This window comes from Gossypium arboreum, chromosome 11, assembly GCF_025698485.1.
Source record: "Gossypium arboreum isolate Shixiya-1 chromosome 11, ASM2569848v2, whole genome shotgun sequence".
Lineage (NCBI taxonomy): Eukaryota > Viridiplantae > Streptophyta > Magnoliopsida > Malvales > Malvaceae > Gossypium > Gossypium arboreum.
The window spans coordinates 3,083,888-3,110,946 of record NC_069080.1 but is presented as its reverse complement, the minus strand read 5'-3'; the positions used below and the strand labels follow the sequence as shown (position 1 = coordinate 3,110,946).

The following is a 27,059-nucleotide window of genomic DNA, read 5'->3' as shown; positions in this document are numbered from 1 at the left end:
AGTAAACCTTAAAGATGGATAGGTTTTAAAGAGAAAAGAAAATAAAAGGGGACAAAATAATATTTAGTCACTAAATTTGGTAACTTTTAACATCTTGGTCCCTGAATATTTTTGTCCATATTAAATCAAAGAACTTGGCATCTTTTCCCAATTTGTTTCCTGAACTTAGATGTTATTAAGGAATGATGATCATGTGGCACTCCTTTTTTTTTTTGGAAAATATAAATTTTCATAATTTATTTATATTTTTAGTTTTTTAGATTATATATATTTAAAACTTTCAGGTGATTGATGTGGAATAATCTTAAAAGTTTCACTATAGAATTCAAGTTCAAAAACCAAATTGAGAAAAGATGCTAAATTTTGAGATTAATGTGAATTAAATAAATAAGGGACTAAATTGTAAAAAATTGACAAAATCAAGATCAAATGCTGTTTTATCCCAAAAAGAAAATAAATAAATAAAAGCGTTGCTTGATATTATTCTATTCGTGAAGACAGAAGAGAAAGATACGTAGTATTTAAGGCAACCTGGTGAGCTCTTTAATAATAATAAGGGATGTAGCAAGAAGAACCTCTAAGTTATAAGGAATTTGAACATGAATTTGATTTAGAATTTAAGGTTTGAAATTTGAGTTCGGTTTCAAATTTAACTTTGACTTTTTTAAAATTAAATTATTTGGAAATTTATTTAATTAGCTCATTCAGTTCAGTTAATATTGATATTGTTGTCAATATAAGAGGATGTATGTTCGAATGTGTTGAAAGCGTTTATCTTCCTACTTAAGGGTTGGAATAAGTTATAAGTAATTTTAAATATTGTATCAACTTTACAACTTTCACTTTCACAATTAAATTAGATTTATTTAATTTAATTTATATTTTTAGTTTTTAATAACGTTATATTATTTGATTCATATATACATTGTCGTAAAATATACACTATAATATAATTATAGTAATACAACTAATGATGATGACTATAATTTTATTCTATCCTACCTAATTGTTTGATTAGAGACAATTCTGAAAAATCATGCACTTAATTTTCATCATAAGATGGTAAATGTATTAAATATAAATAATAATAAATAATGACTTCGAAATTTTGAATTAATACTTACATTTACTGCCTTTTCAATAACTTTCATGTGTTATGATAAATTATATAACGTTATTTGGGCTTAACGTATGGTAGCTGACTTTGATTTTTATTTTTTAATGTCAAACACGTAATTTTTTTCGATGCAATATTAGGGGTAGGAATGGGATAATATGGTTTGAACCCATGTTAAGTATGTGCTTGACAAAAGTTTTAACCATCACTCTATTCAAGTTAAGACAATGGCATGTGTTGTTTTTAGGTCTAATGTATTACTTGTATTTGATAAAAGTAATACATTTTGATATTTGAAGATAACATGTTAACCTTTTAGTTTCAATTCAAATTTTAAAGTTAATTTGATGAAAATTCACAATTAACTAATAATATTAGCAATTAACTTAGTTTTTTTACCCAAATAATATAACATATATAAATAATTACTGAAATAGGATAGGAAAACAATTAATTACTGAATTAGGCATTTGCTACAATAAATCATCGGTGCCGCCTGACCATTCGCCGGTACCACCCTCACTTCCCTCCAATCATTACAGCATGATTACTTTTTTTTTTAAAAAAACTGATGTCACCATTATGTCAGACGGCACTAGTAATAATTTTAGTATTATTTTAGTTAAAAATTTAACGAGTTAATTTAGTTGGTTAGATAGTTAAATGTTAGAGTTTTTATCTCTAAGTCTCATGTTCGATTCCTCTTTTACTCATATTCGTCTTTTTTGGTGCAGCCACTAGGCAACATCAGTAATATTTTTAATATTTTTTTAGTTGAAAATTTAATAAGTTAATTTATTTGGTTAAATGGTTAAATGTTAAATTTTTTGTTTCTAAGTCTCAGGTTCAATTATTCTCTTATTCATATTTGTATTTCTTTGTGTAGCCACTGTGTTAGGCGACACTAGTAATATTTTTAGAAATAAAAGCTCTAACATTAAATCATCTAACCAAATGAACAAACTTATAAATTTACCAACTAAAAAAATATTTATTTAAAAAAAAAAAAAAGTAATCATGCTGCAATGATTGGAGGGGAAGTGGGGGTGGTGCCGCCGATTGGTTAGGCGACAACGGTAGTTTATTGTAGCAAATGCCTAGTTCGGTAATTAATTGTTTTCTTATCCTATTTTAATAATTATTTATTTATTTTATATTATTTGAGTAAAAAACCCAATTAACTTTCATCAAATCAATCGTAAAGCCCATATTAAATCACATGCATTAAACTGTATTTGACAAATTAAATGTATAATTAAACAAATTCACAATTATCACTAATTTTATTCTATTAACAAGATCATGAAAATTTCAAATATAACAATATTAGTAATTAACTTTCACTAGATCAATCCTAAAGCGAATTAAATACTAAAAAATAATATTATTATCTTTTAGTACCAAACTATTTAACTTTTATAAAATGTAAGTACTAAATTGGACAAAACAAATACATATATCAATTTAATACAAAATATAAAACTCAAGTACTAAGTCTATCATTTATTAATAAGTAATGTTTGTAATTTTATTGGAAAACTTGAAATTTTACAAATTTTTTATTGGTGGAGTGATATTTAAGAGAAAAAATATTATTGTAATGCAATGGCGGAGCCAAGAGACTTGTAAGAGATCCGAACTCTTCTAAAATAGAATTTTTTTATTTAAGTCTTTTATAATCTATAAAATTTTAAATTAGTAATAATAATAAAATTGATTTAATCATTTAAAATTATAAATATATAAATTATTAAAATGATGAAATTATATTTTTATTATCGTAAAATATACAATTTAATTTCAACCATTTAAAAACAATTCTAAAATAGATTTAAGTTTTTGGTAATGCTAATTGTTATATTATTATACAGCAAATAAAAAGTGATGATGTATTTGGGTAATGACAAAATTACTGTACGGTTAAAACTATGCAAATTACATTTACCATATATATCGGTAGAGAATATAAATAAAGATAAATAATTTGTTCCAAGGCAATTATTTATTTAAGAGCATGTGGGTAATTTTTTTTTTGGTTAATTCACTTTCGTTTGATTTTGATATTTGTTAGAAGATTTGGTCCAATAAGGTTTTAGGGATGTTGATTTTATTGGCTGTGTTTGGCCAACATGTATTATTTTTCTATTTTTTGAAAAAAAGTTTATAATATAATTTAGTAGGGCACACTTCGTGTATAAAAATTTACGTAATAAATTAATAAAAAGTAATATAAAACTTGAATGTGATTTTGATTGTTTTTATAATAAAAATTGTAATTTATTGAATTCAAATTTTATGATTTTTGTGTATGTATTTTTCTAGGTTTATTAAGATTTTTAAAAATATTTAAATAATATTTATTTATTTATAAAAATTAAATAATTTTACAATTGAATTAAGATTTGAATAATACCAATTCAATTAAACTCAGATATTCAATACAAAATTGACTCATTTATCCCCATTTTGTTTCTAGGATTATATAACATTGAAATGAAAAAAAAAGAAAGCTTGTTCAACTTTTTTAATTTAAGCTAGGGTAAAACGATAAACTTTTTTAGAAATAGTGAAATTAAATTATAATTTTTACAATAGTAAAAATATAATTTTATTATTTTAATAAACTATATATTTATAAATTTTAAAAGATTAAATTATTTTTTTATATTTTAAGAAGATCAAAGTATAATTTTATCTTTACTAATTTAAAATTTTAAAGGATCTAAGTGAAAATTTTACCATTTTAGGGAGATCGGGCTCATGATAGTACCCTAGTTTCGCCCCCGATCTAAGTTTCACTCGGTAACCTATTTATAAGTTAATTAAAATATTAATTTTTTATAATATATATTTATTTTTACAATTAAATTTACAAAAATACAAATTCTAACAGGACTAATTACTATTGGTAATGAATGTCTATTTTAGATTGATATCGAAACATTAGAAATAGACAATTTATAGAATATTTTTTTATTTTATGCTCAATTAAATTTTAATCAAATAAAGAAAAAGAATATTAGCAGCACACAGTTTTAGAAGAAAAAATAACATGTATTCTCCTAATGAATTCCAACTACAAATTTTTATATTATTAAATGAGTTATTTATATCAGATATCCTTCCATTATATTTTTATTTTAATTTAGTCCTTAAATTTCAAAATGTTTGATGTTATATCAAACATATCATTCTATTATCGAAACCGTTAATTTATAGAATAATTTATCATTTTTTATTAAAATATAATTAAAATATTCTAAAATTAAAGGACCGGTTTAAAATATTGCCATTAAAATTTAAAAATTTAGCCTTTCCTATTAAATGGAATAAATTTCTTGTTGATTAAGATTAAATTGAAGTTAGGTATACGATATATCTCAAAAAAACAAAAGTTAGGCGAGTGAACGTCCAAGCATAGGTCAATTTTTTTTCTTTTCCTTTAAAAAGAGATTCCCAATCCAATTTGTCCAATTAAATTAATAATTAAATTTAAGATAATAAAAAAAACTATCTCTAATTTTGTTTCTATAAAATCAATTGTGGTGCTGATGTTTGACAACCACAAACATGTAATAACCTTTTTGAACTCTAGAATGTGCATTAATACCAAATGCTAACTTCACTATAAATTTTAATTTGATCCCACAAAAAGATTTTACCCAGTAACACACATATAATCTAGACTAAAAATATTGGAAAAAAAAAAAGAGAAAAAGGTTAGCATATACTAGAATCACCCGTTTTAGTGTGTTTTTCTATTTAATTTTTTAAAAAAGATAATGAAATGAGATTCCATGTTTTAAAATTAAAATCAATCATGTATTTTTTATAAATATAATAATACATCTGAAAAGAAAAGAAAAAGTAATAATCAACCCGTAATGACAAATGATTTTGTTTGAAATGAAATTTTAGTTAACATTAAATGTTGGGTTCAATCCTGATTAAAAATGATGATAAATGAAAGGGGACGATTGGGAAAAAAGTGTATATATTATAAGTTTTTGAATATGTGTTTAAAAGTTTGATTAAAGAGAATGGATTGTGTGAAAGATAGACGTCACATCATATTGTATCAATTATTAATTATTTAATGTCATTTTAATATTTTTTTTATGTTATTGATATATTATTTCAGTAATTTTTTAAATATGAATCTTGAACTTTAAATTCTAAATCTTAGATCACGAACTTTAGACCTTGAACTTTGGACCACAGACTCTGAACTTTAAATCTTGTTTTCAGGTCTATAGTCCAGGGTTCAAGTTAAAAAAAATATATTAAAATGATGTGCAATGACATAGAAAAAATGTTGATATGACATTAAATAATTGATAAGATATATAAAATGATGTAGCGTTTATGTTTCATGCAATCATTTCCTTTGATTGAATTGGTTAAAATGGAAATAATTGATTTTTTAATGGGGTGAATATATTAAAATTATATTTTAATAAATCAATAAGAAAACTATTTAATTAGTTAAAATTCAATAAGAATATGAATGATTAATGAATAGATAATAAATTAATTTTATATATTTTGTTTTCAAAATTTTATTTATAAATAATGAAATTTATACATTTAACCAAACATGTTAAATAATTATTAGTTGATTTGATATTTATTTAGGGTAAATATTTGGTATTTGATAGTAACAAGTGGTTTTAAAAACTAATGTCTTTTTTTAAATATATAATTTTAATAATTTATTATACTCTCGACTCCTCTTGCTTGTGAACTTTAAAATCTCCAGATAATATATCAAGTAATTTTCCATTTATTTAATGTTATAAACAACTTCTAACGATTAATGGTATTTACCGCCACCAAGTGTGGCTTGAATTCAAGTCGCGTTTGATGTTTAAACTTTATCTTATTATTATAATTCACAAAAAAATAAACGTTATAAACAACTTCATAAATACTATCAATTCAACAAGTTGAAACAATTAGGTCGAAAATCACATATTTGATGGGTTGGATTTTTTTAATTTCCCCAAATCCAATTTCTAACCCTAAGTTCCACTCAGTAGTGCAGCACAATCTGAAGGCCAAATTGACTAAAAAAGTAAAAGAATAAAAGAGGAAAAGGGAAGAGATAATAATATAAGCTTATCTTTACTATAAAAAAGTAGTTTTAATCATATATTGTTTTAGTGATAAAAGATTGGATTTTAAAAATCATCTAAATTAAGTCCTATTTTATTAGTTGGATTTTGACAGGATAATTATCTAATAAATTATCAGAGGAAATTTTAGACTTTATAAATGAGTTGAAAATAAGATAAATGTCACGTTTATTTATATTTGTTAAATTTCCAACAGTTGTGAAATCTAAAAATTCCACTAATTATATCAAATAATTTTTATATAAAATATAAAATGATTGTAACTTATTTTTCATATATTTAATTTTTATAGATGTGGTTAAATTTACATAATATCCGTATATTTACAAAATTATTTATCAATATTTAAATCTGATAGAATTAAAAATAAGGTATTAAATTTAAAGTTTATTTTGTTTGAACTAATGTAATTTTACTCTATTTTGGTTAGGATTTATTTTTACGTTGTACTTTTTCCAATTTTTTAATTGATTTAATCTTTTATGAACTTAATATTTGATTAGAAATATAATTTTTTGTTTAAAATTTCACCAAAAATAAAATAAAGAAGCAACAAATAACATTATATCTAACATCAGAATCAAATGTCATTCATCTTTGAACGAGAATAATATATAATTTTAGCTTTGTACTTTTAATTTGATTAAATTTAAAAAATATATTTTAAAATCCCTTTTTATCGACAAAAACATATTATTTAAGTTTAATTATAAAATAAAAATAATTTTTACTGTTCGAAAGTGACTAGATACCCAATAATTTCGTGACACGCGTCAATTAATCAACATTCATATCTGCCACGTACCTATGGCAGTTTTTGTTTATTCCACATAATAGCTTTTCATTGTATTTGCTAAACATACATGGGTTACTTTAATAAAACCCAAGAGTTGACTATTGCCCTCGGTTAAAATTGGAGCATAAGTCGACAAGTTTCTTATATTCTGACACGTGGGCTTAGACGACACTTGGCTTAATTATATGTACAAATCATTACTCCATTCTCGTCCTCCTAAGACTTGCGAATTTCTAAAATTTCTAAATAAATATAGATAAAGTGTATGAATTTTTTATTATCCTTTTAAAAAGGTTTAATTTATAATTTGAATAATTACATTTATTTATTTTAATAATTTTATTATAAATTTTGATTTTAGTTGTTCTTTTTATACAATATCTAGAACTAGTCATAGTCACTTCTCAAGCTGTAAATAGGAGGATAATGCGCTTCAATACATTTGAACTCACGTTTTCTTTTATTGATAACAATACCTATACCAATTAAATTAAAATTCAATAAATATAATTATATTTATTTTTCATTTTGATATTTAAAATTTTATTAATTTTACAATAATATAAGCTAATCTTTCTTTTCCCATTTTTAATCCCAATCTAAGTGCTACATGACCAAATCAAACTTAAATTTTAACTATGCATCAATATTTTTCATGGTTGAATTTATTAATCTAATAAATAAAATAAAATAATGTTTTTCGATTTGTTAAATAAAAGGATAAACAATTGATAAGAAATAAAGGGTGTATTTAATTACCTTAATCAAACTAAATTTGGTCGTATGTTAATTTGTCACCATGTACTTATAAACAAGCACCGACAAAAATCCCACTAGCAATTAAATAATGTTCAAGAAATTAGAATAGAGTAGCCATTTCACAAAGCCCAAGGCCAATATCTAGATAAATTGCAGGTCAAATTTTGTTATTAGACCTTGTACTTTGAGTAAATTGTAAATTTAGTATTTATATTTTAATTTAGCCATTCTCAATCCCTGCACTTTTAGAATTTTAAAATTTTAGTCCTAGCCAAATGGCAACTATTAAATTATGAAGTTAAGTTTTGTTGCTTTTAAAATTTAATCCGTCAAACGTATTATCAAATGTGTAGGGTCGTGCCAGCTTGTCATATCCACATATTATTCACAATAAATCCAATTAATGGATTTAACTTTCTTCATTTACATAAGACTAAAATTTTGAAATTCGAAAAAAAAAGACTAAGAATGATCCTGTTGGAGAACATGAACTAAATCTCTAACTTTACGCATAATACATAACTATAGTAAAATTTAACCTAACAAAATTAACTGCTGCTGTTTTGTCAAACTAAATTGTTAAAATTTGAAAAGTTCAGAAACTAAAATTAATCAAATTAAAGTACATATATTAAATTCACAACTTATGCAAAATACATGACCTAATAGCAAAATTTGACCTATATTATATCTAGAAGTATTCATGGGTTGGACGGTCTGCCCGACTTGATCAAATTTACCCGTTTTGAATCAGATTTGAATTTATGTTTCTCAGGCTTAAGCCGATTCAATTTAATTTTTTTTTATTTTTTAAACAGTAAAAAGATAAACTAAGCTTGTACTTAGACTTAGAGTTTTTTTAAAATCAAACCAACTTAACCTAACCCGAACCGCTAACACTTTTAGTTGCTTCATGTGAAAATGTTGTATAAATTTTCTCAAATTATTTTATTTAAGTTCCAGAATGTAAAACCTCTATTTTATTTTGTTCAACCTGTAAAACCTCTATTTAAATTTATTATGATTGAAGTTCATATATATTACGAATCATGTAAGTACTAATTAAATAATATTTAAGAAATTGGATTGGAAATTCAACTCATTGGATCTTCCAATTTTCTTTATTAAATTAATCAGTTTGATTAAATTTTTAATAATTAAAATAATTTCAATGTTAACTTTATTAGTTAATAAAAAAATTAAGGGTTCCAATCTCATCGATTACTGAATCATAAATTATTTATGTTATTGTCATCATCGTATTAAAATATGACACTAACACACATGATATGAAAGAAAAAATTTATGTAATTTTTCAAACTAGATTGATATCTGTTTAATTCACTCATGATACAAACTCAATCAAGAACTTTGATGTAAGTATGAATATATATATATATATATATATATATATATATGCTTTATACGTATATTACATATTAAAATTACCTACATAAATGCATTATAATTATATACTACTCATGCAATGTTGCCTTACAACACTAATACCACAACAATACATTATACTTTAACCTAAATTTACTCATTACCAAACATACAGCTTACAACAATTTAACCTAAGAAACCTTTTTCTGTTTCTTGTCCTGCCACTCCTTGATTTCGGCTTTGATCTTTGCATTTACAAGCATGTGAAAACCAGGATATGGTTCGTATCCGAATAATGATCGAAGAACCTGTACCAAATCAAAAGCTCAAATCACACTGTTGATAACTTTGCATGAAGGAACATGGAAGATACTTCGCCCTACCTCGAGCAAAACAAAGAAAGGAGCCATTAGAAAAGCTTGAACAAGATTGTCCAACAACGCGGGTGCTCGTTTCTACAACGAATATAAGCAAGTGGTTTTAAGAGAGCTCGAGAAAAGACGATTAAAGCAAAAAAAAATAAATAAATAAAGGAAATTAATTCTACAGGTTACAACATTGCTCACCTCGAACATTCCATGGCCAAGAAACTGTCCTGTCCAACAAAGCAATTGAGATACCAGCACAACCTGAATGGAAAAGTATGGAGTCACGATTTGAAATAGAAGGAAAACCGTGTTTTGCAAAAGCGGATAACCAAATGTACATAACTGAAAACATGGAAGGTTAAAATGATGTTTGCAAATATTCGAGAAGCAATATAGACAAATTCTTCAACATAACAAGTAACTCTTCCTTTTGTACGATAAGTTACTCTTCGATTCGCTCTTTTGATTTGAGCATAATCCGAGTTTTCTTCGCCTTCCACCACCACCCACAACCATCCATTCCTCGATGAAGCATTTCTAATTCTTTAACTTGATTTCTCTTCTTTTGGCTTCTCCAAATTTTGTTAATCGCTTCATTTCCCACTCGAAGTCTCCACTTTCCTTTCTTCGCTATTTCCATTTGAGCAAAACCCGAATGTGATTCACTTGTGCACGAGCAGATTTTGCAGGCCTCTAGCCATGTGCTTCCAAATATTTTTTGTGTTTCATAGGTTTTTCGATTTAGTACAAATTTAGGAAACATAGGTTTCGTGTAGTAAGGTTTGAGGTGAATAAAGATTTTGTTATTTTTATCATGAGGGAGAGCTAAGAAAAGGAAAGGGGCGGAATTTAGTTTTGTAGGTTGTTTGGCTAGCCAGAAAGTGAAGCAAAACGCAAGAAAATTTGGGCACAGACTCAGAAGAATGAATAAACCCTTAAGAAACCAAAGTGAGAACAGTAACATGATATCGTAACCATTTTTTTGAAAAAAACGGGTATCGACTTGGAGAAGAAAAAAAAATGAAAACAGGAGTCGCCACCAATCTTTTTAGGTGTGATCGGATCACCTTAAGTTAATCATTTTAATAAAAGTTAAGATTTACTAAAACTATAATTTTTGGTCTACGAAAATCAGAAAATGAGTTCGGGAGTCGGTTACGCACGAGGAAGGATTAGCACCCTCGATACGCCCAAAATTGGTACCTAGTTGATTAATTAGTGTCTTAGTGTCGAAAATTTGAAAACTTGAAAGAATTTAAAATACGATCCCTCTTTGTAAAGAAAATGCTCAAATGTTAAGGACCTTCTCGTCTCACAATATAAAATGTCACATCCGGTAAGTTAGGACACGACATCTTGAATTTTCGAGAACGAGCTTGCCTTTTATATAAAAATTCGTGTATTTCAAAAGGTTATTCAGTTAGTTAAGGTGAACGAGGAAAATCGAAACCCAGTAAGTTAGGGCACGTTTCCTCGAATTCCCAAACACCGAATATTGCCTTTACTTGCAAAAATCTTATTTCGAGGTAACAAAATGCCATACCCAGTAAGTTAGGGCACAACACCTCGTATCTTCGAGAATAAGTATTTTTCAAAACTCATGTCGCGATTTAAAAGAGTATTCCGTTATTTAGGTTAAAAAGAAAATCGAAACCCAATAAGTTAGGCACGATTGTCTCGAATTACCAAATACGAATATTACTTTATGAAAGAATTATTATTGGGTTGGATATAATGATAATAAGAATAATATTAAAGTAAAGTAAACAATAATACTATATATAAATATATATATATATATATATATATATGTATATAATAGAAATACACACTACTATATAACAATAATAAATATAGAAATACAAAAGCAAATATAATAAAATATTAAATTAAAGTAATAAAAACAATACTATATATAAATATATATATATATACATAAAAATATACACTAATATATAATAGTAATAGTGATAGCAAAAATAATGAAAATATGAGTAATATTAATAATATATTAGAATACAAAAGTAAAGTAATAACAATAGGGTGATAATAATAATAATGATACAAACAATAATACATATATATATAATAATAGTAGTTAGAAATAAAAATAATAAAATAACAATAATGATAGTAATAATATAAATAAATATGAAGAGGGCATATATAATATAATAATAATATAAATAATAATATATACATGAGGAATAATAATAATAATATAAATAATAGTAAAATAATAAAATAATAAAACAAAGCTCTCAACTCTCTTTCTCCTCTTTTCTAAATCCGCCGTTGGTCCGGCTTTGCTTCATCATGGACCCCACGGGCACATCTACGCCACCGCACACACTGGCAACGGACCTCAAAAAAACTTTTTGGTAATGAAGATATGGGTAAGCTTCTTACTTTTATTTTTACTTTCAGATAAAAAAACAAAATAAAATTGAAAGGAAAACAATAAACAAACAAAGAACTAAAGATAAGAATAGACAAAAGAAACCTCTTTTACTTTGATCTTTGATTAATCTCCAAAAACTAGCCTTTCCAAGAAACAAAAATAACCTTCTTTCCAAAAAAACAAAAAAAACCTCCTCCAAAACAAAGAACAATCCTTCTCCAAAAAACCAAAAACCCACCCTTGAAACAAAGTCTTGAATGGCTTTTATAGCCAAATTTTACAAGTGGAGTGGTTGGGGTGGTTTAGGTGGCCAAGGGTGGTGGAGTTGGTGGCCAAGGTGGGTGGCCAACAAAGGTGGTGGAGTAGGTGGCCAAGGTTTTTATTTATTTATTTATTTATTTTTGTGTTTGGGTTGGGATTAGGTTGGGCCAAAATTGGGTTTGGGCTTGTAACTGGATAATAGGCTAGGTTTAATTAAAGTTTGGTTTTATTGGGTCCTGGGCAAAATTTGGGTCTTACAGCTGCCCCTCTTTTCTCATTATCGTGTAACGAAAATTGAGCAAAGACTACAAAAAGACCAATTTTGCTAGGGCTCGCCGAGTCTTAAGTTCTTGATCTTTTTTAAAATGGCCTCTTGACGGCTTCAATCTGCTTCACTGCAACTCAGGAAGGCGATATCCGCTATCTTTGATCTGCTTCACTGTAAGCACAGGAATATCAGATTTGCTATCTTCGATCTGTTCCCTATAAGCACAGGGATGCCAACGATGTTTTCAACTTGTTCCCTATAAGCACGGGGATGCCAACTCGATGTTTTCAACTTGTTCCCTATAAGCACGTGGATGCCATGCTTGAAATCTTTGATCCGCTTCACCGTAAGCACGGGAATGTCGATTCATTATCTTTGATTTGTTCCCTATAAGCACAGGGATGCCAATCGATGTTTTCAACTTGTTCCCTATAAGCACGTGGATGCCAAATCGATGTTTTCAACTTGTTCCTATAAGCAGGGATGCCATGTTTGAAATCTTTGATCCGCTTCACTTGTAAGCACAATGTCGATCTGCTATCTTCGATTTGTTCCCTATAAGCACGGGGATGCCAAATCTGCTTTTTCAACTTGTTCCTATAAGCACGGGATGCCATGTTGAAATCTTCGATCCGCTTCATCAGTAAGCACAGGAATGTCGATCTGCTATCTTCGATTTGTTCCTATATGCACAGGGATGCCAAATCTGCTGTTTTCAACTTGTTCCCTATAAGCAGAGGGATGCCATGCTTTGAAATCTTCGATCTGCTTCACTGTAAGCATAGGAATGTCAGATCTGCTATCTTCGATTTGTTCCCTATAAGCACAGGGATGCCAAATCTGCTGTTTTCAACTTGTTCCCTATAAGCACAGGATGCCATGTTTGAAATCTTTGATCCGCTTCAATCGTAAGCACAGAATGTCGATCTGCTATCTTCGATTTGTTCCTATAAGCACAGGGATGCCAAATCTGCTGTTTTCAACTTGTTCCTATAAGCACGGGATGTCATGTTGAAATCTTCGATCCGCTTCATTGTAAGCACAGAATGTCGATCTGCTATCTTGATCCGCTCCTCTGTAACTTCAGAGAGATAAGACTTGTTTTGATCTTCTTCCACTGAAACTTCAAGGAGATCTGCTGTGGCTTTTAGCCTCTCCAATGCCATTTCTGGAAGAAGAGGTTTGCTGAAACTTCAAGGAGATCTGTTGTGGCTTTTAGCCGCTCCAACGCCATTTCAGGAAGAAAAGATCCTTTGAAACTTCAAGGAGATCTGCTGTGGCTTTTAGCCACTCCAATGCCATTTCAGGGAAAAAGAAATTTGTAATTTCCAGCCTGTTACCCTACTACTTAGGGGTTTAAGGCCCATCATCTTCGATCTATTTCCCAACTACTTAAGGGGTTAAGATCTGTAAATCTTCAGCCTGTTACCCTACTGCTTAGGGGGTTAAGGCTTGTAAATTTGGCTTGTTACCCTACTGTTTAGGGGGTTAAAGCCCATCATCTTCGATCTGTTTCCCTCTTGCTTGAGGTTAAGATCAGAATCTTCACTTGTTACCCTACCGCTTGGGGTTTAAGGCTTGTAAATTGACATTGTTACCCTCATGCTTGGGGTTAAAGCCCATCATCTTCGATCTGTTTCCCTACTGCTTAGGGGGATAAGATCTGCAATTCGATCTGTTACCCTACCGATTAGGGGTTTAAGACCTTTCGTCTTCGATCTGTTTCCCTCTTGTTTGGGGGTTAAGATCAGAAATCTTCAACTGTTACCCTCTTGCTTGGGGTTTAAGGCTTGTAAATTCAACTTGTTACCCTCTTGCTTGGGGTTAAAGCCCATCATCTTCGATCTGTTTCCCTACTGCTTAGGGGGATAAGATCTGCAATTCGATCTGTTACCCTACCGATTAGGGGTTTAAGACCCTTCGTCTTCGATCTGTTTCCCTACTGCTTAGGGGGTTAAGATCTGTAAATCTTCAGCCTGTTACCCTACTGCTTAGGGGTTTAAGGCTTGTAAATTCAGCTTGTTACCCTACTGCTTAGGGGGTTAAAGCCCATCATCTTCGATCTGTTTCCCTACTGCTTAGGGGGATAAGATCTGCAATTCGGTCTGTTACCCTACCGATTAGGGGTTTAAGACCCTTCGTCTTCGATCTGTTTCCCTCTTGCTAGGGGTTAAGATCAGAAATCTTCACCTATTACCCTCTTGCTAGGGGTTTAAGGCTTGTGAATTCACCGATTCTAGGGACATCACTTGTAAAATCAGCCCATATATCTATGCTTATGTCAAATGATTAGGATGCTATGATCGAAATGAATCAAATGCTCCTAACCGATGTGTTATGAATGTGTCAAATAATTAGGATGCTATGATTGAAATGAATCAAATGCTCCTAACTGGATGTGTTATTATATGAATGTAGAAATGTCATGAGCCCTTTTAAAAAGGCTTAAGGTATCATCGTCGTTGTTCATTAGGACATTATCGCCGACGATTACCGGCATCTTGTTCTACCGGTATTCTTGATAGAAAAGTTAAAGAAACAATCACATTTTGCTTGGAAAGCTTGCCCCACTGTAATTTCAGAGTCCCTTCCACTGTACCTTTTGGGACATAAAGTTTGTGCCTCTTACTGCAATTTCGGAGGAATAACATTCGGTTTCTTCCATCCATTCCGCTGCAACTCAAAGGTATAGTATTTGTATCATCTTCAATCGGTTTGATCATTACACTATTCCACAGGTGTAATGACCAGATGTACATGAATGCAAAGTATCATTTCTTTTCTCGAGAATGACCCTCTTTTACACTTAGGTTGACATTACTCGTCATTTGTCGAGGTTATATCACTGACGAAATGTCTTGTCTTTTGGTTCAATCAATAAAGAGTCCAAAGAGATAATATTTCCAACCCTTAGGCTTGGTGAGTTCTAAACAATAGTCTGCTTCGTTTCTTGTGTTATTTAGAAACTTCCAGAGTAATATGTAAAACTTCTTTTGTGAAAGTGTTATTAGTCCATTAATCGTTATTTCAATGCAAAATGCTTGAAAAGATCAAAACAATTAAAGAAGGAAATTGATTATGAGCATAGCTCGAAATGGATAAATTAATCAAAGATTGCAAATGCAATAAGAATGAAATCAACTCAAAACGAATGATTTAATCAAAGATAGCAATGCAATAAGAAAAAAATTTATTTGGACATATCTTGAGAAGAATTAAAGATAACAAATTCAAAATGGGTAAAATGGAAGCTAGATGCCCCAGATATCGCAGCCTGAGCTTCTCTGTACCAACTTCTTGAGGACCTTTCTGAGTTTAATATGTGTTTAGGGGATCCGGAGTACTTTGTCGATGCCCCAAGACGTAGCATACTTCTTCATTGTTAATTTAGGCATAGCAAGACTAATGTATGCCCTACTTTGATCCAAATTTGAGCTGCTCTTTCTGGGTTTTCAACTCGAATCCCTTTTGGTCTCAAAGTGCCCTTTGCGGGTTTTCACTTTGGCCTCTCCTTTTTCTTTTTTCTTTTTTTCTTTTTTTGGTCTTAAAGCGCCCTTCGCGGGTTTCTACTTTAGTCTCTCACCTTCTAGGTAGAATACACTCCTTGATTGGATTTGAATTCACTGATTTGGGCAAATCTTTGCCATCCATTTCGGTTAATATCAATGCCCCTCCAGAATAGGCCTTCTTTACTACATAAGGTCTTTCTCAGTTCGGCATCCACTTTTCACTGAAGTTCTTTCGTATAGAGAGGATCTTTTCGTTATCAAGTTCCCCTCGTGGAATTCTCTAGGATGAACCTCTTCATTGTAAGCTCACATCGTTCAATGGACCATGACGGAAGGCTTTCAACCTCCTTTCTTCAAATTCAACTGATCGATTGGGATTGGATCTATTTTGCCTTGTCCAACTTCACTCGACAAGACTCATAGACAAAGCTCTTCTAATAAAGTATGTTGCCCGGTGAAGGTCTTGGCCAACATTCGATGAGTATAGAGGGTAAATGGTGACTTATTATGCCAATCTTTACAAGTCTCGGTCATCTTCCCATGATCTTTAATTTGTTGTTGGGTCTTTTTTTTTTTTGCTATATAGCGCTAATCTTTGAACAATTCGCAACCTTTTGAGATTGTACAATTTGTGTTAGACATGATTTTCGCACTCTTTGTTGGCACCTTTTTTTATAGAATTTGATGATTGTCGACCTAGTGACATTGGCATATGAAACAACTTTTGCCCTTTCCATGAGTAATCAGCGACCCCAAAGGCGAATCGGTATTGGTTAGAAGCTTTCAAAGAGATCGGCCTATAACCTCCATGCCCCACATAGAGAAAGTCAAAAGAATGAAGGGCACATGAATTTTCTCTCTATAAATTTGGCATTTACAGATCTTGATGCAATCCTTTCTATGGTGGGCAATGAGAACCCAAATCTCATGATTAGCCCGCCATCGTAAAACCATTAGCATATGTCATTCAAAACCTGCGACATCCTCCTTTCTTAGTAGCTAGGCATATCTTGATATGATCGTGCAAAAAATCTTTAAATTCTAGGAAGTGACTCAATGACGTCTCGCTTTGCCTTTGTGGTAATGCAGACTCCGATGTTTACCTTTTTCTCTTGTCCTAGGCCTACTGTCTACTGCCTTTTTATAAGAGAGGATCTGTTTTCATCTTACTTTACCATCCTTAACAAATCGGAGAGTAATCTACATCTCTGTCATCTTCAAAGTGTTGAGATCCCTTTAGGCCCATATTTCGCTCAAAAGGAGACTCGGAGTTAATGACAGCGTTACTCACATCATTGATATCTGGGGACCCGCTGAAGGCAGATTCGAAAGAATAAATGATTCTAAGGATGATTATTTGTATGGTATGATTATGAATAAATGAATATTTGAAATAAGTTCCAAAGAACAAAAGAATCTAAGAACAATTATTCGTATAGTATGAAATGAAACAAGAGAATATTTGCTCACAAAGATGCATTTATTGAAACAAAGATTTAGGACACAAGCCTATTTCACAAAAAGACTTTTGTTGCTTCTAGGCTTAAAGCAACAAGCGTGTTTTGAATATTACTCTAGATTAGCTCTAAAAATACAGGGATCACTTCCACAGTCCCATTGTTCAAAACACTCCCAAATATGCAAAAGTTTGGAGACTTTTATTCCTCAGTTCCCTTTTCAGATATATCATTGAAATTCATCGATATTCCTTTCAGGCTTTTGACTCGTTCAAGGCATTGCAACTCTTTGTTCATTGTCGTGTAATGTAAAGATGCCTAGTCATTTGAATTTTGTCGGTTTCCAAGTTAACTGAGATAATTTTACCTAATTAGGGTCCTTTTAGGAAAAGTCTAATGCAAAATAATGCAATGCAATGCAAATGCATGAAATGAATGCAAAAGAAAGGAAGGTGTTGATTCTAAATGCAATTCTATTAGAACAATTTTTCTAGAAAACATATTTCTTTACATGAAAATAGATTACATATGTGGTCTTGCCCTTCATAGTCCAAGTAAAGGTGATCTTTTCTTCATGGTCGAATCTCAGAAATTCTCTAAAAGATGCCTTTACTAGTTCCTTGTCGCTTAATCTGAGCCTCGATCTCTTGCTCACTTATCTCCATGATACTCATCAAAAGTGCGCTCTTGGATAATCTTCGTTGGCAATTAAATCAAGTCAAGTATTCCTTCGTGGACTTCCGGCTTTCTCTCGTCATGCCTTTGTTGGCTTGAATCTCTGGCAATTACATCATGTATTCCTCCATGAACTACCAGCTTTCTCTCATCGTGTTTACTTGGACTATATTCAGGCGTTCGCACTATAATCTACTTTATCAAGAAATTCGTTTCCTTATGACAATCTATTCTATTTAGGAATCGAATTTCGAATCAACACATTCTTTTCTTTGATGTAATGTAATGTAAATGCATGAATGTAAAAAAAAGGAAGGCATTGATTCTAAATTTAATTTCATTAGAACAACTTTTCTAGAAAGCAAATTCCTTTACATAAAACGGACTACATATACGGCTTTTCTCTTATATTCCAAGTGAAGACACCTATCTTCCTCTTCATATCCGAATCTTATGGTCGAGTCTGATTTAATTCTCCAAGAGATGTCTATATTAACTCTTTTTTGCTCGATCCAGTCATGACTCGTTGCTCACTTATTATCGTGATACTTGTCACTCCTTTAAGAAGGCCAAGACGTGACGCCTCTCGAATAGTCTTTGTCGGTTTCGTCTTCGAGCAATGAAGCAAAGTCTTATATTTCTTCACAAAGCTATCAGTCTTCTTTCATTTGTTCACTTGGATCATATTTAGACAACCGTATTATAATCCACTTTATCAAAAAATTCATTTTCTTATGACAAACTGTTCTATTTAGCAATCAAATATGAATCAACACCTCCTTCCTAGGATGATGTAATGTAATGCAATTATAAACAAAACAAAAATAAAACACGTTAGTGCAGGATAAATAAATAACAAATAAAGCAATTCGGGTGACCACTAGGGGTTCGGAGTGGCTCTACCTAGAGTGGGCTCCTAGGTCTCTCTATATGTGGTTTGGTTCTAGAGTAAGGGTACCTGAACCAGCAGATTCCTTGATCATCACCCATTATAAGCTCATTTGAATCGAGTTCAATTCAGGAGAATACATTTCCCTATGGCTACACGGAGATGAAAATCTCACGAAACCATAGGTACGGATGTATTCAAAGTGATCCACTATCCCGCACGGAGGTGAAAACCTCACGAAGCGTAGTTTCTCACTCCCACTTAAGGGTGTGACCACAACGGTCATGCAATGCAATGCGAGAAGATATATGCATAAAAACTTGAAACGATTAAAGAAAACAGGAATAAAATGATGAAAACAGTACGAAAAACGGGTGAAACGCAATGAAGTGATCGTATATCAAAACCAAATTCTCAATTTTCGAAAAAAGACAAAAGTTAATCAACTTGTGGCTTGACTCTCTTATAAAAGTCCCCAGTGGAGTCACCAAGTCGTCAGTAACCATTTTTTGAAAAAAACGGGTATCGACTTGGAGAAAAAAAATGAAAACAGGAGTCGCCACCAATCTTTTTAGGTGTGATCGGATCACCTTAAGTTAATCATTTTAATAAAAGTTAAGATTTACTAAAACGATAATTTTTGGTCTACGAAAATCAGAAAATGAGTTCGGGAGTCGGTTACATTTGAGGAAGGATTAGCACCCTCGACACGCCCAAAATTGGTACCTAGTTGATTAATTAGTGTCTTAGTGTCGAAAATTTGAAAACTTGAAAGAATTTAAAATCGATCCCTCTTTGTAAAGAAAATGCTCAAATGTTAAGGACCTTCTCGTCTCACAATATAAAATGTCACATCCGTAAGTTAGGACACGACATCTTGAATTTTCGAGAACGAGCTTGCCTTTTATATAAAAATTCGTGTATTTCAAAAGGTTATTCAGTTGGTTAAGGTGAACGAGGAAAATCGAAACCCAGTAAGTTAGGCACGTTTCCTCAATTCCCAAACACCGAATATTGCCTTTACTTGCAAAAATCTTATTTCGAGGTAACAAAATGCCATACCCAGAAGTTAGGGCACAACACCTCGTATCTTCGAGAATAAGTATTTTTCAAAACTCATGCCATGATTTAAAAGAGTATTCCGTTATTTAGGTTAAAGGAGAAAATCAAACCCAATAAGTTAGGGCACAATTGTCTCGAATTACCAAATACGGAATATTACTTTTATGAAAGAATTATTATTTGGTTGGATATAATGATAATAAGAATAATATTAAAGTAAAGTAAACAATAATACTATATATAAATATATATATATGTATATAATAGAAATACACACGACTATATAATAATAAATATAGAAATACAAAAGCAAATATAATAAAAATATTAAATTAAAGTAATAAAAACAATACTATATATAAATATATATATTTATACATAAAATATACACTAATATATAATAGTAATAGTGATAGCAAAAATAATGAAAATATGAGTAATATTAATAATATATTAGAATACAAAAGTAAAGTAATAACAATAGGGTGATAATAATAATAATGATACAAACAATAATACATATATATATAATAATAGTAGTTAGAAATAAAATAATAAAAGTAACAATAATGATAGTAATAATATAAATAAATATGAAGAGGGCATATATAATATAATAATAATATAAATAATAATATATACATGAGGAATAATAATAATAATATAAATAATAGTAAAAATAATAAAATAATAAAACAAAGCTCTCAACTCTCTTTCTCCTCTTTTCTAAATCCGTTGTTGGTCCGGCTTTTTTCGGTCATGGACCCCACTTTTGCCATCGGCGCCATTACACACTGCAATGGGACCTCAAAAAACCTTTTTGGTAATGAAAATATGGGTAAGCTTCTTACTTTTATTTTTACTTTAGATAAAAAAACAAAATAAAATTGAAAGGAAAACAATAAACAAACAAAGAACTAAAGATAAGAATAGACAAAAGAAACCTCTTTTGCTTTGATCTTTGATTAATCTCCAAAAACTAGCCTTTCCAAGAAACAAAAATAACCTTCTTTCCAAAAAAACAAAAAAAACCTCCTCCAAAACAAAGAACAATCCTTCTCCAAAAAACCAAAAACCCACCATTGAAACAAAGTCTTGAATGGCTTTTATAGCCAAATTTTACAAGTGGAGTGGTTGGGGTGGTTTAGGTGGCCAAGGGTGGTGGAGTTGGTGGCCAAGGTGGGTGGCCAACAAAGGTGGTGGAGTAGGTGGCCAAGGTTTTTATTTATTTATTTATTTATTTTTGTGTTTGGGTTGGGATTAGGTTGGGCCAAAATTGGGTTTGGGCTTGTAACTGGATAATAGGCTAGGTTTAATTAAAGTTTGGTTTTATTGGGTCCCGGGCAAAATTTGGGTCTTACAGCTGCCCCTCTTTGCTAATTATCGTGTAACGAGAATTGAGCAAAGACTACAAAAAGTCCAATTTTGCTAGGGCTCGCCGAGTCTTAAGTTCTTGATCTTCTTTAAAATGGCCTCTTGACGGCTTCAATCTGCTTTCTTCGCAACTCGGGAAGGCGATATCCGCTATCTTTGATCCGCTTCATCAGAAGCACAGAATATCGATTTGCTATCTTCGATCTGTTCCCTATAAGCACAGGGATGCCAACGATGTTTTCAACTTGTTCCCTATAAGCACGGGGATGCCAACCGATGTTTTCAACTTGTTCCCTATAAGCACAGTGGATGCCATGTCGAAATCTTTGATCCGCTTTCGTAAGCACAGGAATGTCGATTCATTATCTTTGATTTGTTCCCTATAAGCACAGGATGCCAACGATGTTTTCAACTTGTTCCCTATAAGCACGTGGATGCCAAATCGATGTTTTCAACTTGTTCCCTATAAGCACGTGGATGCCATGCTGAAATCTTTGATCCGCTTCACTTTGTAAGCACGAATGTCGATCTGCTATCTTCGATTTGTTCCCTATAAGCACGGGGATGCCATGCTGAAATCTTTGATCTGCTTCACCGTAAGCACGGAATGTCGGCTTCATTATCTTTGATTTGTTCCCTATAAGCACAGTGGATGCCAAATCGATGTTTTCAACTTGTTCCCTATAAGCACGTGGATGCCAAATCATTGCTTTCAACTTGTTCCCTATAAGCACAGGGATGCCATGTTGAAATCTTCGATCTGCTTCACTGTAAGCACAGGAATGTCAGATCTGCTATCTTCGATTTGTTCCCTATATGCACAGGGATGCCAAATCTGCTGTTTTCAACTTGTTCCCTATAAGCACAGGGATGCCATGTTGAAATCTTCGATCTGCTTCACTGTAAGCACAGGAATGTCAGATCTGCTATCTTCGATTTGTTCCCTATATGCACAGGGATGCCAAATCTGCTGTTTTCAACTTGTTCCCTATAAGCACAGGGATGCCATGCTGAAATCTTCGATCTGCTTCACTGTAAGCATAGGAATGTCAGATCTGCTATCTTCGATTTGTTTCCTATAAGCACAGGGATGCCAAATCTGCTGTTTTCAACTTGTTCCCTATAAGCACAGGGATGTCATGCTGAAATCTTCGATCTGCTTCACTGTAAGCACAGGAATGTCAGATCTGCTATCTTCGGTCTGCTCCTCTGTAACTTCAGAGAGATAAGACTTGTTTTGATCTTCTTCCACTGAAACTTCAAGGAGATCTGCTGTGGCTTTTAGCCTCTCCAATGCCATTTCTGGAAGAAGAGGTTTGCTGAAACTTCAAGGAGATCTGTTGTGGCTTTTAGCCGCTCCAACGCCATTTTAGGAAGAAAAGATCCTCTGAAACTTCAAGGAGATCTGCTGTGGCTTTTAGCCACTCCAATGCCATTTCAGGGAAAAAGAAATTTGTAATTTCCAGCCTGTTACCCTACTACTTAGGGGTTTAGGGCCCATCATCTTCGATCTATTTCCCAACTACTTAAGGGGTTAAGATCAGAATCTTCACTGTTACCCTCTACCGCTAGGGGTTAAGGCTTGTAAATTTGGCTTGTTACCCTCACATGCTTAGGGGGTTAAAGCCCATCATCTTCGATCTGTTTCCCTACTGCTTCGAGGGTTAAGATCTGTAAATCTTCAGCCTGTTACCCTACTACTTAAGGGTTTAAGGCTTGTAAATTCGGCTTGTTACCCTACTGCTTAGGGGGTTAAAGCCCATCATCTTCGATCTGTTTCCCTACTGCTTAGGGGGATAAGATCTGCAATTCGATCCGTTACCCTACCGATTAGGGGTTTAAGACCTTTCGTCTTCGATCCGTTTCCCTACTTGCTTGGGGTTAAGATCAGAAATCTTCAAATTGTTACCCTCACCGCTTAAGGGTTTAAGGCTTGTAAATTCAACTTGTTACCCTATCGCTTGGGGTTAAAGCCCATCATCTTCGATCTGTTTCCCTATTGCTAGGGGATAAGATCTGCAATTCGATCTGTTACCCTACCGATTAGGGTTTAAGACCCTTCGTCTTCGATCCGTTTCCCTCACCGCTAGGGGTTAAGATCAGAAAATCTTCACTGTTACCCTACTACTTAGGGGTTTAAGGCTTGTAAATTCAACTTGTTACCCTACCGCTTGGGGTTAAAGCCCATCATCTTCGATCTGTTCCCTCGCTAGGGATAAGATCTACAATTCGATCTGTTACCCTACCGATTAGGGTTTAAGACCCTTCGTCTTCGATCTGCTTCCCTACCGCTAGGGGTTAAGATCAGAATCTTCACTGTTACCCTCTTGCTTGGGTTTAAGGCTTGTGAATTCACCGATTCTAGGGACATCACCAGTAAAATCGGCCCATATATCTATGCTTATGTCAAATGATTAGGATGCTATGATCGAAATGAATCAAATGCTCCTAACCGGATGTGTTATGAATGTGTCAAATAATTAGGATGCTATGATTGAAATGAATCAAATGCTCCTAACTGGATGTGTTATTATATGAATGTAGAAATGTCATGAGCCCTTTTAAAAAGGCTTAAGGTATCATCGTGCGTTGTTCATTAGGACATTATCACGACATATTACTACCGGCATCTTGTTCTACTGGTATTCTTGATAGAAAAGTTAAAGAAACAATCACATTTTGCTCGGAAAGCTTGCCCCATCTGTAATTTCGAGTCCCTTCCACTGCACCTTTTGGGACATAAAGTTTGTGCCTCCTCATCGCAATTTCGGAGGAATAACATTCGGTTTCTTCCATCCATTCCGCTGCAACTCAAAGGTATAGTATTTGTATCATCTTCAATCGTTTGATCTGTTACACTATTCCCGGTGTAATGACCAGATGTACATGAATGCAAAGTATCATTTCTTTTCTCGAGAATGACCCTCTTTTACACTTAGGTTGACATTACTCGTCATTTGTCGAGGTTATATCACCGAAAAATGTCTTGTCTTTTGGTTCAATCAATAAAGAGTCCAAAGAGATAATATTTCCAACCCTTAGGCTTGGTGAGTTCTAAACAATAGTCCTGTTTCAGGTTCTTGTGTTATTTAGAAACTTCCAGAGTAATATTTCCAATCTTTTTAGGTGTGATCGGATCACCTTAAGTTAATCATTTTAATAAAAGTTAAGATTTACTAAAACGATAATTTTGGTCTACGAAAATCGAAAATGAGTTCGAGTCGAGTTACATACGAGGAAGGATTAGCACCCTCGATACGCCCAAAATTGGTACCTAGTTGATTAATTAGTGTCTTAGTGTCGAAAATTTGAAAACTTGAAAGAATTTAAAATACGATCCCTCTTTGTAAAGAAAATGCTCAAATGTTAAGGACCTTCTCGTCTCACAATATAAAATGTCACATCCAGTAAGTTAGGACACGACATCTTGAATTTTCGAGAACGAGCTTGCCTTTTATATAAAAATTGTATTTCAAAAGGTTATTCGGTTAGTTAAGGTGAACGAGGAAAATCGAAACCCAGTAGTTAGGCACGCTTCCTCAATTCCCAAACACCGAATATTGCCTTTACTTGCAAAAATCTTATTTCGAGGTAACAAAATGCCATACCCAGTAAGTTAGGGCACAACACATCGTATCTTCGAGAATAAGTATTTTCAAAACTCATGCCATGATTTAAAAGAGTATTCCGCTATTTAGGTTAAAGGAGAAAAATCGAAACCCAATAAGTTAGGGCACGATTGTCTCAATTACCAAATACGGAATATTACTTTATGAAAGAATTATTATTGGGTTGGATATAATGATAATAAGAATAATATTAAAGTAAAGTAAACAATAATACTATATATAAATATATATATATGTATATAATAGAAATACACACGACTATATAATAATAAATATAGAAATACAAAAAGCAAATATAATAAAAATATTAAATTAAAGTAATAAAAACAATACTATATATAAATATATATATATATACATAAAAATATACACTAATATATAATAGTAATAGTGATAGCAAAAATAATGAAGATATGAGTAATATTAATAATATATTAGAATACAAAAGTAAAGTAATAACAATAGGGTGATAATAATAATAATGATACAAACAATAATACATATATATATAATAATAGTAGTTAGAAATAAAATAATAAAAGTAACAATAATGATAGTAATAATATAAATAAATATGAAGAGGGCATATATAATATAATAATAATATAAATAATAATATATACATGAGGAATAATAATAATAATATAAATAATAGTAAAAATAATAAAATAATAAAACAAAGCTCTCAACTCTCTTTCTCCTCTTTTCTAAATCCGCCGTTGGTCCGCTTTTGCTTCGGTCATGGACCCCACACGTCAAGCATCGGCGCCACCGCCACAGTACAATGGCGGGACCTCAAAAAAACTTTTTGGTAATGAAGATATGGGTAAGCTTCTTACTTTTATTTTTACTTTCGTATAAAAAAAACAAAATAAAATTGAAAGGAAAACAATAAACAAACAAAGAACTAAAGATAAGAATAGACAAAAGAAACCTCTTTTGCTTTGATCTTTGATTAATCTCCAAAAACTAGCCTTTCCAAGAAACAAAAATAACCTTCTTTCCAAAAAAACAAAAAAAACCTCCTCCAAAACAAAGAACAATCCTTCTCCAAAAAACCAAAAACCCACCCTTGAAACAAAGTCTTGAATGGCTTTTATAGCCAAATTTTACAAGTGGAGTGGTTGGGGTGGTTTAGGTGGCAAAGGGTGGTGGAGTTGGTGGCCAAGGTGGGTGGCCAACAAAGGTGGTGGAATAGGTGGCCAAGGTTTTTATTTATTTATTTATTTTTTTTTGTGTTTGGGTTGGGATTAGGTTGGGCCAAAATTGGGTTTGGGCTTGTAACTGGATAATAGGCTAGGTTTAATTCGGGTTTGGTTTTATTGGGTCCCGGGTAAAATTTGGGTCTTACACATGACCTACAACATTTTCTATTGAAGATAACGGGCTTATTTTGGTTGATCAATAGCGTTGAAAATTGGGGGTTTGATCAGGTTCCCGTTAACACTGCAATGAGCTTGGGGTTGTAGCTACAATAGTTGGGTATCAACTTGGCATTAACAGCACCATTGAAATGTTCTTACGTTTCTTCAATGAGAGAAACAAAGCTGCATTCAAGCTAAAAGCATCCTTGGCAACATCCTTAAAACGCAATACATGACAGTTTCTAAAGCAGCAAAACAAAACAAAACAAATTAAAGCAGCAATACAATATGGCATTAGCGGCTCACCGCCTCTTTCCCCGGACTCGACCACTGCCTTTTCCACCACTACTGCCATTGGATTCCTTGTTTGTATCAGGTTGCTTCATCTCATACGGCAGGATGCCAAAAAATAAATTATTTGGTCTACAGCCTTCGAACCTGCTACCTTCGTGTTACTAGCTGGAAGCTACAACTAACTGAGCTAGAAAGCCAGTTGCTTTATCTTTCAAAAGAAAGATATATAAAGCTTTTCTTCATTGGTTCAATTTTAGCTCCTCTAAAATATTAATGATTTAAATTTAATTTTTTTAACACCTTAATTAAATGAAA

General features: G+C 31.8%; 1 protein-coding gene across 1 annotated transcript; it reads right to left on the bottom strand.

The window, feature by feature from the left end:
• Positions 1-9,162: 9,162 nt before the first annotated feature.
• Positions 9,163-26,836, bottom strand: LOC128284362 (2-hydroxy-palmitic acid dioxygenase mpo1-like). The gene is made up of 5 exons (XM_053022379.1): positions 26,757-26,836; positions 26,593-26,692; positions 9,760-9,903; positions 9,577-9,648; positions 9,163-9,501 (listed from the first exon to the last, which is right to left on the bottom strand). Exons 1-5 carry the CDS (start codon positions 26,834-26,836, stop codon positions 9,385-9,387), a joined length of 513 nt encoding a protein of 170 aa, XP_052878339.1. The 3' UTR covers positions 9,163-9,384.
• Between the last annotated feature and the right edge of the window lie 223 nt (positions 26,837-27,059).

Bases quoted from the DNA above. Each gene is read 5' to 3' on its own strand.
- LOC128284362 (XM_053022379.1), bottom strand. From the start codon at position 26,836: ATGAAGCAACCTGATACAAACAAGGAATCCAATGGCAGTAGTGGTGGA. The intron at 9,904-26,592 runs GTGCTGTTAATG...CCATGTTTTCAG, and splicing joins AACGTAAGAACATTTCAATG to TTATGTACATTTGGTTATCC. The intron at 9,502-9,576 runs GTAGGGCGAAGT...GATTTGGTACAG, and splicing joins CTTTCTTTGTTTTGCTCGAG to GTTCTTCGATCATTATTCGG.